The sequence below is a fragment of the Salvelinus namaycush genome, unplaced genomic scaffold (genome assembly GCF_016432855.1).
Source record: "Salvelinus namaycush isolate Seneca unplaced genomic scaffold, SaNama_1.0 Scaffold435, whole genome shotgun sequence".
In the NCBI taxonomy this organism is placed as follows: domain Eukaryota; kingdom Metazoa; phylum Chordata; class Actinopteri; order Salmoniformes; family Salmonidae; genus Salvelinus; species Salvelinus namaycush.
The window spans coordinates 87371-100389 of NW_024061126.1; the positions used below are offsets into that span (position 1 = coordinate 87371).

At 46.5% G+C, this 13019-nt stretch overlaps 1 protein-coding gene across 2 annotated transcripts in view; it reads left to right on the plus strand.

Annotated features, from left to right (window-relative positions):
• Window positions 1-13019, plus strand: part of LOC120041312 (mitogen-activated protein kinase kinase kinase 4-like) — an 83824-nt gene that overhangs the window by 28917 nt on the left and 41888 nt on the right. For both annotated transcript variants that reach the window (XM_038986250.1, XM_038986252.1), the window contains exons 2-14: window positions 480-679; window positions 1106-1713; window positions 1805-2449; window positions 2716-3237; window positions 5079-5342; window positions 5563-5715; window positions 9480-9637; window positions 9788-9904; window positions 10530-10629; window positions 10884-10967; window positions 11198-11482; window positions 11801-11950; window positions 12337-12498. In XM_038986250.1, coding sequence (XP_038842178.1) covers window positions 480-679; window positions 1106-1713; window positions 1805-2449; window positions 2716-3237; window positions 5079-5342; window positions 5563-5715; window positions 9480-9637; window positions 9788-9904; window positions 10530-10629; window positions 10884-10967; window positions 11198-11482; window positions 11801-11950; window positions 12337-12498 — 3448 coding nt within the window. The remainder of the gene's footprint in view (window positions 1-479; window positions 680-1105; window positions 1714-1804; window positions 2450-2715; window positions 3238-5078; window positions 5343-5562; window positions 5716-9479; window positions 9638-9787; window positions 9905-10529; window positions 10630-10883; window positions 10968-11197; window positions 11483-11800; window positions 11951-12336; window positions 12499-13019) is intronic.

Genomic DNA, 13019 nt, shown 5'->3' on the forward strand with positions numbered 1-13019 from the left:
TGATCCCGGATCCGGGTTTCTGAGGCAGTAAAAGTTAAAGGAATAGTTTGACATTTTGTAAATTAAGCTATTTGTCTACTACCCAAAGTCAGATGATCTCATGGATACCATTTGTATGTCTCTGTGTGCAGTTTGAAGGTAGTTTCGCGAGCCATTGCTAGCTAGCATTAGCACAATGACTGGAAGTCTATGGGAGCAGCTAGCATGCTACTATTTGCCAAAATCTCGCACTATCCCTTTAAGTGGAGAGCAAACCCACTGCATGAGAATAGATTGGCTGGCTGCCTGCCATGGATAGGCCTACACATGGATTGGATAAATAGGAAATCTTGCCAACTCTAGTAATGTACATATCATCAACTTTCAGAATTTTTCTCTCTGACCACACCCCTCATCTCCTCCATAGGACGTTTTCCGTTGAAGACACTAGATTTGTTTCCATAGAATCCGTACTAAACAACTCTACTCTTGTCCCGCAGGCAGGCCAATCCCTCAAAATATGGTTTGGTGCATCAGAACTGCGAGGTGGAAGAGTTGTGGGACAAGCGCAGCAAGGAAGAGGAAGCTCTGCACAGCACGTCTCCCCCCTGCACCCCCCGGCAGATGAAACGCATGTCGGGGAAACACCAGAAGAACCGCCAAGGTCAGGGAAGGTCGGCTAGACGCTCTCCTAACAAGGGTAAGTTAGGGGGTAAGATGCGGTCAGACGTAGAGAGGACAGGGGGGGTAGTGTGGTAAACATGTCAGGCAAACGCCAGAGGAACAGCCAGGGCAAGTCAACTGGACGCTCTCATAACAAGGGTAAGTTAGGGGGTAAGATGCGGTCAGACGTAGAGAGGACAGGGGGGGGTAGTGTGGTAAACATGTCAGGCAAACGCCAGAGGAACAGCCAGGGCAAGTCAACTGGACGCTCTCATAACAAGGGTAAGCGAGAAATAAACATTAGATAAACCCACTTTACCTGTTAGTGTAACTGCAACCAACATAGTGGCCCGCATTTGGAATGAGCCAGTAGCATTGAGTAAAGGAACCATAACGTGGATTTTCTTGGTGGGTAAAGGTTCTAGAATTAGTATTGATTTTCCACTCTCTGTCTGGATCTCAGCAGACAAGCAGACGTCCCCATCCAGTCCATCCCAGCCCCAGAGAGAGAGGCAGCCCAACCCCAACAGGCTCAGAGAAGGGGCCGAGCGAGACCAAGACAAAGACTCCCACCTCCAGCCCCCTGAGGCCGAGCAACATAACTACAAGTTGGGCAAGAAACAGACCGACCCTTCTGAGGGGATCCAAATAAACAAACAAGTAAAGAAACAAAGCGAGGATCAACAACACAGCTACAAACAGGGTCAAAAACAACGTGCCACCCTGCGTTCCAGCGAGAGAGACCACAAGAAGACCTTCCACGGTTCCTTCATGCTGAACCCGCTCACCAAGACCTCCAGCCCCTTCGGTGGAGGCTCAGCCCTCAACATGGACCCCAGGAAACCCTACCTGTCACTGGGCTGCGGCAGCGGCAAGCTCCTGGTCACTATGCCCCACCCCATGGCCCACCGCACCCACCGCCAGACTTCCCGTACAGACTGCCCTGCTGATAGACTCAAGTTCTTTGAGACGCTGAGGTTGTTATTGAAGCTGACATCCATGTCGTCCAAGAAGAAGGAGAAGGAGCAGCGTGGCCTGGAGAACTCAGCCTTCATGGCCCAGAACAATGACGTATTTATTCACTGACTTATTTACATATTTGTTTATTCACTTATTTCTGCATACTGGTGTATTTTTATCTCGCTCTCTCTCCAACACCCAGGTGGTGTGGCTGGAGCTCCAGGCGTGGCATGCCAGACGCTCCGTCAACGACCAGGACCTGTTCCTGTTCACAGCTCGTCAGGCCATCCCAGACATCATCCACGAGGTCCTCCACTTCAAGGTTAACTACCACAGCCTGAGCCCTAGCACCATAGGCGTTGGGCAACCTGGCCTGCGGACGGGGGTAGGAGTGGGAGTACCAGGGGCATCTCCAGACCAGGGGGCCCAGAGGACTCTAGTGTTCACAGAGTCAGGCTGTGGAGGTCCAGGCCAGGTGCCCAAGCAGAGGTCTCCAACCCAGGGCTCAGAGACTGTTTCTGGGAAGGAAGGGGACTCTAACCAGCCTGCTGCTGGTGGAGCTCCAGAGACTAACCACGCTGTTTCAGTTGACCCGTGGGGCTTCAGCGCCAACCCCTCCTCGGCAGTAGACGCAGCGGCCCCCCTGGGTTCCGGGGCGGGGTACAGGGAGCACCTCCAGCGCCAGCGGCTGGCCTTCGAGCAGGTCAAACGGGTGATGGAGCTGCTGGAGTCAGTAGAGGCTTTGTACCCGTCCCTGCAGACCCTCCAGAAGGACTATGAGAAGTACGCGGCCAGGGACTTCCAGGGCAGGGTGCAGGCACTCTGTCTTTGGCTCAACATCACACAGGTACGGTGAGGGATGGAGGAGGGTTTTACTATATGCACATTCAAAGTAATACCAGAGCTGGGCAATGGGAATGGGATTGTCCTCTCAATGGCAAAGCAATCCCTTTTTTCTCTCTTCTGTGGTCCTAAGTGGCTCAGTTGGTAAAGCAGGGTGCTTGCAACACCAGGATCATGGGTTTGACCATTACGTCAAAATGTAACCAATAGGTGTGAAAAATGTTTGTATAAAAGCGTCTGGTAAGTGGCATATATTTGTTATTATATTAGGATCTGAACCAGAAGCTGCGTGTCATGGCCACTGTCCTCGGCCTCCGGGACCTCTCCCGTATCGGCTGGCCCGTCTTCGAGATCCCCTCGCCACGCTGTTCCCACGGCAATGACGACAAAGACGAGGATGAAGAAGACGAGGAGAAGGACTCCACGGCAACCTTCATCGCCAGCGACAGCGACGGAGAGGACCGGGACCTAGTGGTGGAGGATGGGGGAACGGACGAGCCCCAAGGGATCGAGACGATGGGAGAGCTCTTCCCCTGTTTGACTCCTAAATTCCCCCACTTACTATCCGAAGACAAATTCCTCCCAGCGGCTGGGACTGGGACTATAGAGGTGGTATCAGGGGGAACAGGGACAGGGGGGATATACTGTCCCACAGCCATCTACAGACCCTTTGTAGATAAGGCCTTGAAACAGATGGGGCTGAGGAAACTGATCCTGAGGCTTCACAAGCTGATGGACCCCTCCCTCCAGAGGTCCCGGGCAGCCCTGCTCAGCCACATGCCTGCACAGGAGGTAAGCGAGCGAGAGCTGCCTTATTGCTTTAATGTGGTTTTATACAGGAAAAGATTACATACGAGTAGGCTTTGATGGTATCCAGATTGTCATACCTTCATACTGACCTTGTGCCAAACCGGGATATTCGGCAATACTGGCACTGAACACGAGGCGCTATTTTCAAACCCAACTGATCTTCTGTTATCCGAAGGTTCGCAATGCTAACAAGTACATGTAAAATCACATAGAGAATGCTAACAAGCCCCATGCGAACATTTTCTACTGTCTCTGAACTAAAGTATTTGTAGGACAGACATCCCAGCTCATACAAGTAACTCAAAAATGCTACTCAGTTTGCTGCGCACACAAAACAAACATTAGACAGCAAGGCTCTTGATTCAGGAGGGGGTTCTCTGCTCTTACTAAGCGTAGCTTGATTTTGGAAGAAGCTAACCACTTCGCTAACTAGCTACTAAATTAGCAAACCAAATGCACAAACTAATGGACAACACTTAGGCTTCTACTTCTACAAAATAGTTTTATTTTGTTTGGTGTTAGTCCTGGCCTTCCGCTAACCTTCACCTCTCCCATATATTTCTGTTGTCCATCCAGTTTGATGTCTATTTGCCATATATTTTTTAACTGTGCTATTTCACAAAAGTTCTGAACCTATATACATTTTACCCACAGTACATTTTAGACATATCTTATCACCTGACGCGTGCTGTACAACAGTGAGTGGCTCCGGTCTCTTGTCATTGTGTGCTTGTAAACAAACAACACGTGACTGGGGACTACCGGTAAGTTTCATAATTAAACATTGTGACCGGTGAAATGTGTAACACAATCGTCTTTATCTCCTAACACGTTGAACAAGTTGACTTCAGGTATTTACTTTGAAAGTAGATACAAATATTAAAATGTATTAAATACCGTTATGATGAAATGGGTTTCCATGGCCGAGCAGCCGCACACAAGCCTAAGATCACCATGCACAATGCATGTTATCCTAGCTAAGTGCTCTCTCAGCTGTGACTGGTCCATGTGTTATACTAGCTAAGTGCTCTCTCAGCTGTGACTGGTCCATGTGTTATACTAGCTAAGTGCTCTCTCAGCTGTGACTGGTCCATGTGTTATACTAGCTAAGTGCTCTCTCAGCTGTGACTGGTCCATGTGTTATACTAGCTAAGTGCTCTCTCAGCTGTGACTGGTCCATGTGTTATACTAGCTAAGTGCTCTCTCAGCTGTGACTGGTCCATGTGTTATACTAACTAAGTGCTCTCTCAGCTGTGACTGGTCCATGTGTTATACTAGCTAAGTGCTCTCTCAGCTGTGACTGGTCCATGTGTTATACTAGCTAAGTGCTCTCTCAGCTGTGACTGGTCCATGTGTTATACTAGCTAAGTGCTCTCTCAGCTGTGACTGGTCCATGTGTTATACTAGCTAAGTGCTCTCTCAGCTGTGACTGGTCCATGTGCAGAAACAGTGTGCACAAAACGCTATCCATAAACATTCAGGATGACTAAGTCACCTTCCCTGGGGCCCAAGGAGGGAAGGCTTGGTCTCTTCTCTCTATGAGGTGGTAAATTATCTGTGAAAGCAACAACAGTGTGCTGGTTGAAAAGCAAAGTTCACCACATACTCAACTTGTAAACAGCAAGAGATTTAGCAATGAATGTACACTGCTCTTGTTAGGGAGATTTTTTAGATTTTTTTTCTTCTCAGTTGACCAGTTGAATACTCAAGAGGTTTGGAAACTGCATTCCACTATACTTACCTCATCCTCTCCTTCTCTGTAGTTTGTCGACATGCTAACCTGTCTGTATTGTGTGTTTTTGTATGCGTGTGTCTACCCCTAGTTCACAGACTTCCCAGACCCCATGCTGTACAGTGACTACCTACCAGAACTGTCCCGCCACCTGTCCTCCTGTAGCGCCCCCTGTGGCCCGGAGCTGGGGGCAGACCAGGTCTCTTGGGAGGAGCTGTTGGACATGGACCTACCCTCGTTCCGACCTGCCTTCTTGGTCCTGTGCCGGGTCCTGCTGAACGTGATACATGAGTGCCTTAAACTGAGACTGGAACAGAGACCTGCAGGGGAGCCTTCACTGCTCAGCATCAAACAGGTCAGGAGGCACACTGATTTCTTTATTGACCGATTAACACTATTGGGCTGACCAGAACCTCAGATATTGTCCTTTTTAAAGCACAGTTCTATCATCTATGGTGGATGTGTAACCAGGCCAGCCTAGTATAGCTCGGCCTGCTCTGTTTGGCTCAGTAAGATGAAATGGTTAGGCTATATGTTGATGCCCATGCTAACCGGTGTCTCCATCTGTCCTGTAGTTGGTGCGTGAATGTAAGGAGGTGTTGAAAGGTGGTCTCCTGATGAAGCAGTATTACCAGTACATGCTGAGGCGGGTGGTCACAGACCCCCAGGGACTCCAGACCAACGCCAACATAGACGAGTTTGAGGACGACCTCCACAAGATGCTAGTGGTAAAACAGACCTACTGAGTTAGGATTAGGGTTTCCAGAAATCCTGGTTGGAAGATTAGCATTAGCGTCCCACCTGGCCAACATCCGGGGAAATTGCATAGCGCAAATTTCAAATTACAGAAATATAAATATTTAAATTTCATGAAAATACAAGTATTATACATCAAAATAAAGCTTAACTTCTTGTTAATCCAGCCGCTGTGTCAGATTTCAAAAAGGCTTTACGGCGAAAGCACACCATGTGATTATCCGAGGACAGCTCCCCGCATACAAAACCATTTTTCAACCAGGCAGGTGCGACACGAAAGTCAGAAATAGCGATTTAATAAATGCCTTACCTTTTGAAGATCTTCTTCTGTTGGCACTCCAAAAGGTCCCAGTTACATCACAAATGGTCCTTTTGTTCGATAAAGTCCTTCTTTATATCCATAAAAACTCAGTTTAGCTGGCGCGCTTCATTCAATAATCCACCTGTTTCCCTCCTTCAAAATGCATACAAAATGAATCCCAAACGTTACCAATAAACTTATCCAAACAAGTCAAACATCATTTATAATCAAACCTCAGGTACACTAATACGTAAATAAACGATACAATTTAAGATGGAGAATACTATGTTCATTACCGGAGATTTTATTTTATTTATTTCACCTTTATTTAACCAGGTAGGCAAGTTGAGAACACGTTCTCATTTACAATTGCGACCTGGCCAAGATAAGCAAAGCAGTTTGACACATACAACAACACAGAGTTACACATGGAGTAAAACAAACATACAGTCAATAATACAGTAGAAGAATAAGTCTATATACAATGTGAGCAAGCGAGGTGAGATAAGGGAGGTGAAGGCAAAGAAAAGGCCATGGTGGCGAAGTAAATACAATATAGCAAGTAAAACACTGGAATGGTTGGTTTGCAGATAAATAACAAAGAACACGCTTTCACCCACGCCATGGAAACACTACAGACAAAATGGGAGCCACTTAGAAAAACTATAACTTCTAGCTCATTTTTCCAAAAACCAGCCTGAAACTCTTTTTAAAGACTGTTGACATCTAGTGGAAGCCCTAGGAACTGCAATCTGGAAGGACTTTGCCTCATAAACATGAAAGCCATTGGAAACAGTCCAAATCTACCAATTTATATACATTTCCTAGCTTCTGGGCCTGAGTAACAGGCAGTTTACTTTGGGCACGCTTTTCATCCGGACGTGAAAATACCGCCCCCTACCCATGAGAGGTTAAGAGTTCTTGAGGACAGGAATGATGATCATCTTAAAACGTGTGGATTACAGACTGTGACAAGGAGAGGTTGTCCCAGGTCTGGTAGAGCAGCATCATTGGGCAGATCACGGTTGGGTCTTCCTTTGTAATGCGTAATGGACTGTAGCCCCTGCCACATGAGGTGGGCGCGTCGGAGCCTGTGTAGTATGATTCCACCTTATTCCTATATTGTTATTTTGCTCATTTGATGACTCTGCGGAGGTCATAGTGGGACTTCTTGTACTTGTTCCTGTCCTCAGCCGTAGCATCTGGGTTGTCTACGATAGCTCTGTGTGCGGTAGCCCTGCTCTTTAGTTTAGCGCCAACCTGTGTTAGTCCTGGGCTTTTGATTGGGGGACAATGTTGCCGATGCATTTTCTAATGCAACCGGTGACTCAGGTGGTTAGCTCGTCGGCGGAGTCTCAAAACATATTCCAATCAGCGCTAGCAATGCAGACCTGTAGCATAATCTCTGACTCTGGTGACAATTCTTCAACGGAGCGAGTCACGGGTACTTCCTGTTTTGAGTTTCTGGTTGTAAACAGGAAGTAGGAGTACATGATCTGATTTGGAGGATGAGGGAGGGCCTTACATGCTTGCTTGTTGGTAGAATAACAGTGGTCTAGGACTTTATCGCCCCTAGGGAATAGGGTGCCGTTTGGGACTCATCCAGATTAGAGGTGTACTGTATGAGAGGCTGTCTCTCTGGATAGCTGGCCAGTACCCAGGACTGAGGCTCAAAGGCATAGCTCCTGGTAAACCTGCTTGAGAACACTGTGTGCTGATTTCTGGTGTGAGTGTGTTTTAACCAACCACTACAAAGCTGAAGCAGCACATGGTAGGTAGGGGTGTGGCAGGAATTGGCTTTAGTCAATCACTGATTACTTCTCAGGAATTTAGGCGGCAGAGTTTTCTTTCCTCGCTGTCGGTCTTTTTCTCTGAACAGACGGCCGGCCGGTAGTCTGATTAAAAACCTGATAAAACACTATGTTCCTGAATTCCAAGAAGGCTCAGAACAACAGCACTGTCAGGGAAAAAGTTTAGTCTAGTCTACTGCCTGCTGCCAGCACTCAATGCTTTCCTTTAGGAATATCACAACCCTGCCCTGAAGAGCAGAGCATGGAGTGGGGCCTGCAGAGCATGGAGTGGGGCCTGCAGAGCATGGAGTGGGGCCTGCAGAGCATGGAGTGGGGCCTGCAGAGCATGGAGTGGGGCCTGCAGAGCATGGAGTGGGGCCTGCAGAGCATGGAGTGGGGCCTGCAGAGCATGGAGTGGGGCCTGCAGAGCATGGAGTGGGGCCTGCAGAGCATGGAGTGGGGCCTGCAGAGCATGGAGTGGGGCCTGCAGAGCATGGAGTGGGGCCTGCAGAGCATGGAGTGGGGCCTGCAGAGCATGGAGTGGGGCCTGCAGAGCATGGAGTGGGGCCAATACAATAAGAATGAATGTATTCTCCAGAATCTCTGCCATCTGCTGACGAATACAGAGCAACACCACCAGATGCCTTAGGGAGGATGGTATACATTATAGGGGGAATTTGTGTTAGGATAATGGTGGCGATATCACAAGCTAGGTTTATGTCCCAATTTGCGCCAGATTTTCATGAGAATATTATAAAATCTGCGTAAAAAATGTGCGTCTCCATCAGACTGACGTTGTTGCGGATTAAAGGCTGTACGTGATGACGTAGTGCACATAGAAACCACTTTTTTTGTGCTTATGTTTTCATGTACTGAATAAAAAACCATGAGTTGGTTTCCATTGCATTTTCCACTCTAGCAATTTTAGTTTTGTTACAAACTGTTGCGATAGATGGCAAACATGCCCATTCTGGTTGTTGCACATGCATGTTCTCTAGACAGTTGGCTGATAGAGTGGACACTGGACAGATTAGGGTATATGATGAGATTGATAAAAGCAAAATAGTTGTTACTTGGCAGCTACGCACCGATCTTCATGTCATTAGCATACTGATGAAGACCCTGAATTTTATTGGAAAGGAGCATCAGTCTCATCACTGTGCACTTTCACCATCCTATTGCCTAAACTGCATGCTTTTCCAAGTAGCAATGGGAGGACCACACAACATAGCATCGCGGGACTACAAATTTACCTCTACATGGTTATTCTATCAACAAATGCGCAATAATTTGTTTCCACTGCAATTCGTCGCATAATACAATTTTACCAACACAAAAAGTTTCCACCATGTCAAACTAAGAAATTGTCTGTCGACATTTTATAAAATTGTAACGACACTTCCTGTTTCCATCAGAGCTGTCGTGATTTGTATTTTATTTTTATACAGTGTGACTTGACTGGCATAAAAACGGTGGAGAAACCATGCAACGCAACTGTTAAGACATACATTTACTCAAACTTGAGACGAAACTAACTGATGCACCTTTTATTGAAATGAATAACATTGGAAATACACCTTCCTGCAGGTAGGCAAAAATATCCACTTTCCTGATAATCACCACACATTCATCCCTCTGTCTGCAGGTGTACTTTGACTACATGCACAGCTGGATCCAGATGCTGCAGCAGCTTCCCCAGGCCTCCCACAGCCTGAAGAACCTTCTAGAGGAGGAGTGGGACTTTACCAAGGTCATCACCCCTTACATCAGAGGAGGGGAGGCTCAGTCTGGGAAACTCTTCTGGTTAGTGTTTGACTGATTCTGTTTCTTTGTTCTATTGTATCTCATGTTGAGTGTCTATACTTCTTGGAAGCATCCAACTTGCTCCCTCTTTTTAACATTGTGTTTAGTTATCTCCGCTTGGCTAAAGATCCTCTGCCTCCTCTCTCTCAGTGATATTGCTGGGATGCTGCTCAAGTCCACTGGGGACTTCCTGGACGCGGGCCTGCAGAGGAGTGGTGATGAATTCTGGGAAAGTGCCGATGACAGTACAGTCTCAGATGAGATCAGGTATGTCTTGTTTTATGTTTTAGATGGTAGGAACTGCCAGGGACCTCATGATATGATATTATCACCATTCTTAGGTGCCATAACAGTATGTATTGCAATTCTCACAATTTTAATTACATTTTATGTTCCAAACGTATTGCTCATTGTGCCTAGCACCCGTGCCATTAAATCCTCCAAACAACGGCTTCTCGGGGATTATCACCTAAATATGTACTGAACAAAAATATAAATGCAACAATTTCAAATATTTTACTGGGTTATAGTTCATATGAGGAAATCAGTCAGTTTAAATAAATTGAATCAGGTCCTAATCTATGGATTTCACATGACTGGGCAGGGGTGCAGCCATGGGTGGGCCTTGGAATACATAGGCCCACCCACTTGGCAGGCAGGTCCAGCCTATAAGAATGTGTGTGTATATATTATACATTTTTGTGCATGGTTTAATTTTTTGGGTGCAAATTGATACTTGGAGTCAAAACATTGCTATAATATTGCGATATGTAACAATGGATTACCCCCCGTCACTATTAGATATGACCAACTGAATTCCTCACTGTTGGGTTAATAAAGTGAACTTGACATTCTAAGAGGCTAATGTTGAGCTGGTTTGTTGTCCTACTAGGCGGTCGGTAATCGAGACGAGCCGGTCACTCAAGGAACTGTTCCACGAGGCTAGAGAGAGGGCGTCCAAAGCTCTGGGCTTTGCCAAAATGCTCCGTAAGGTGAGGGAGAGCAGTTTTTGTTTTCCCCATTTTCTTCCTGCTTATTTTTACTTGGCAAATGCACAGATGTATTGTGTATGTAAGTAAATGTATGCTGTGTCTTTGGTTATGGCTCACTTGTAAAATAATAATAATACTGTTTTTTTTTTTTTAAGGATAGCGATCTCAATGTGACTTCCCATGTTAAATCTAGGAAGTATGAACATAAAATAATTGTGTATTTTGAGTGCTCTGACTCCCTCTCTCCACTACAGGACCTGGAGATTGCTGCGGACTTCAGCATTACCAGGGGGGTACCATGCCTCCTGGAGGCCCTCATGGAGAGAAACTATGTCAAGGTGCCTCAAATGACCCCTTTTGTTCCTATTCACCCTCCGTGCTATTCACTCTGTGTTCTACAGAGGGTCTGGGTCAATCCATTTCAGGAAGTTCCCATTCCGGAACTAAACTGAAATTCCAAAATTCATCATTGCTTTTTCAATGAAATTGCCATTTCGATGTACTTCCTGAATGTCCTTTCCCTTTTTGAAGGATGAAAATGCTAACCTGTCTGTCTGATTGTCTGCAGGTCCAGATCCCAGGGCTGGAGGAGCTGGAGGTGTTTGTCCCCGGTTCCCTGATGGACCAGCGGGCCCTCATCCTGCAACTTCTTAACGCTGCAGCTGGTAAGGACTGCAGTAAAGAGCCTGACGAGATGATGGCAGAGGATGAGGCCTACCTGCTGATGAGCAAGCACGGAGCAGGGGACTCACCTGGCGAGGCAGCCCAGGCTGCGGTGCAGTGGCAGTGGGACGGGGAGCTGGTCAAACTGGTGCCTCAGATGGAGACTGTGGACACTCTACGAGCCATGAAGGTCGGTTGGTGGGAATTCTGGGAACAGGGTTTATTAATCAATTTGCAGTGTAGCCATGACAAGATATGTGTGATCCCATCTCCCATTCTGAAGTAGATTATTAAGCCTGATTGCATGGGAACCTATATATAACAAAATATGTAGCTGCTTTGCACTAACTAACATTATACTGACAGATGTAAGCGAAGAGAGACTTATGACTTGACTCAAACTCAGCTGTTAGACTTGAGATTGACACTGACTTGCCTAAAGTGATGCAGCCGGCCCACCTGGTGGCCCAAAGGAATTGATTGATTGTTTTCTTAATATATTGATCAGGTGGAGAACCTGCTCCTGATAGTGATGCAATCAGCCCACCTGGTGGCCCAGCGTAAGGCCTTCCAGCAGAGCATGGATGACCTGCTCACCCTCCACAGGGAACAAACTTCCAGCCAGCCCCTCATCGCCCGCTCCCTGGAGCAACTCAAGGTACCATCCACTGTATTTATTTACATTGATCATGTACTGCTTTTCATTTCCCTGTTGTAAATAAATATTCACTTAAGCCCAGGTTTATTGAGCTGCTATTGGGTAAGTTCACAAATTACTTTGCACAAATGTCATGTTTATACTGCAGTGAGAGCTGTGAAAAAAAGTAATGCACAGAACTGTTGTCTTATTCTACATCACATTGTTTTCAAAATCTGTTAGCTGTCTCTCTCCTCGACTAGATTCCTGTGTGTTGTGTCTGTGGTTGAAGCAGCCCTCATAAAGTGATGTATTTTTCCTTTTAGTTAGTGTGTTTTTGACTCCCTCTCTTACTCAGTATTTCTCTTTTTCTCTCCATCCCTCCCTTTTCTCTTGTCCTCCCACAGAACGAAGCCTTACAGCTGTGTATAAAGATCAACACAGCCATCGACCGGGTGGAGTACATGTTCACGTCAGAGTTTGAGGTGGAGGTGGAGGAGTCGGAGTCGGCCACACTACAGCAGTACTACAGAGAAGCCATGATACAGGGATACAACTTTGCCTTCGAGGTTAGATAATAATAGAGCATATTATAACGGTTGGGTTGATGAGGGTGGGTGTATGATAAGCAGTGTTGTAGCAGTCCAGTCTCCAGACACATAGTGTCTCGGTCTTGTCTCGGTGTCAGATACATTTGTACTCTGTCTCAGGACAGTGAGGACTCATCATTTTTTCCGGAGACCAGCGCAGTAAAAAACTCATAATTATCAGCTTCTGTTCAGTCAGCGCATAACCACTTCGCCAGGCTACATATTCTTAAAACATGAATACAGTATCTTAACAGCCTTTATAGCTATTATAGACAGGAGAGAGCAGTGGTGAACCTAATATGCCTCCAGTGGTGAACCTAATATGCCTCCAGTGGTGAACCTAATAGGCCTTCAGTGGTGAACCTAATAGACCTTCAGTGGTGAACCTATAGACCTTCAGTGGTGAACCTATAGGCCTTCAGTGGTGAACCTATAGGCCTTCAGTGGTGAACCTATAGGCCTTCAGTGGTGAACCTATAGGCCTTCAGTGGTGAACCTAA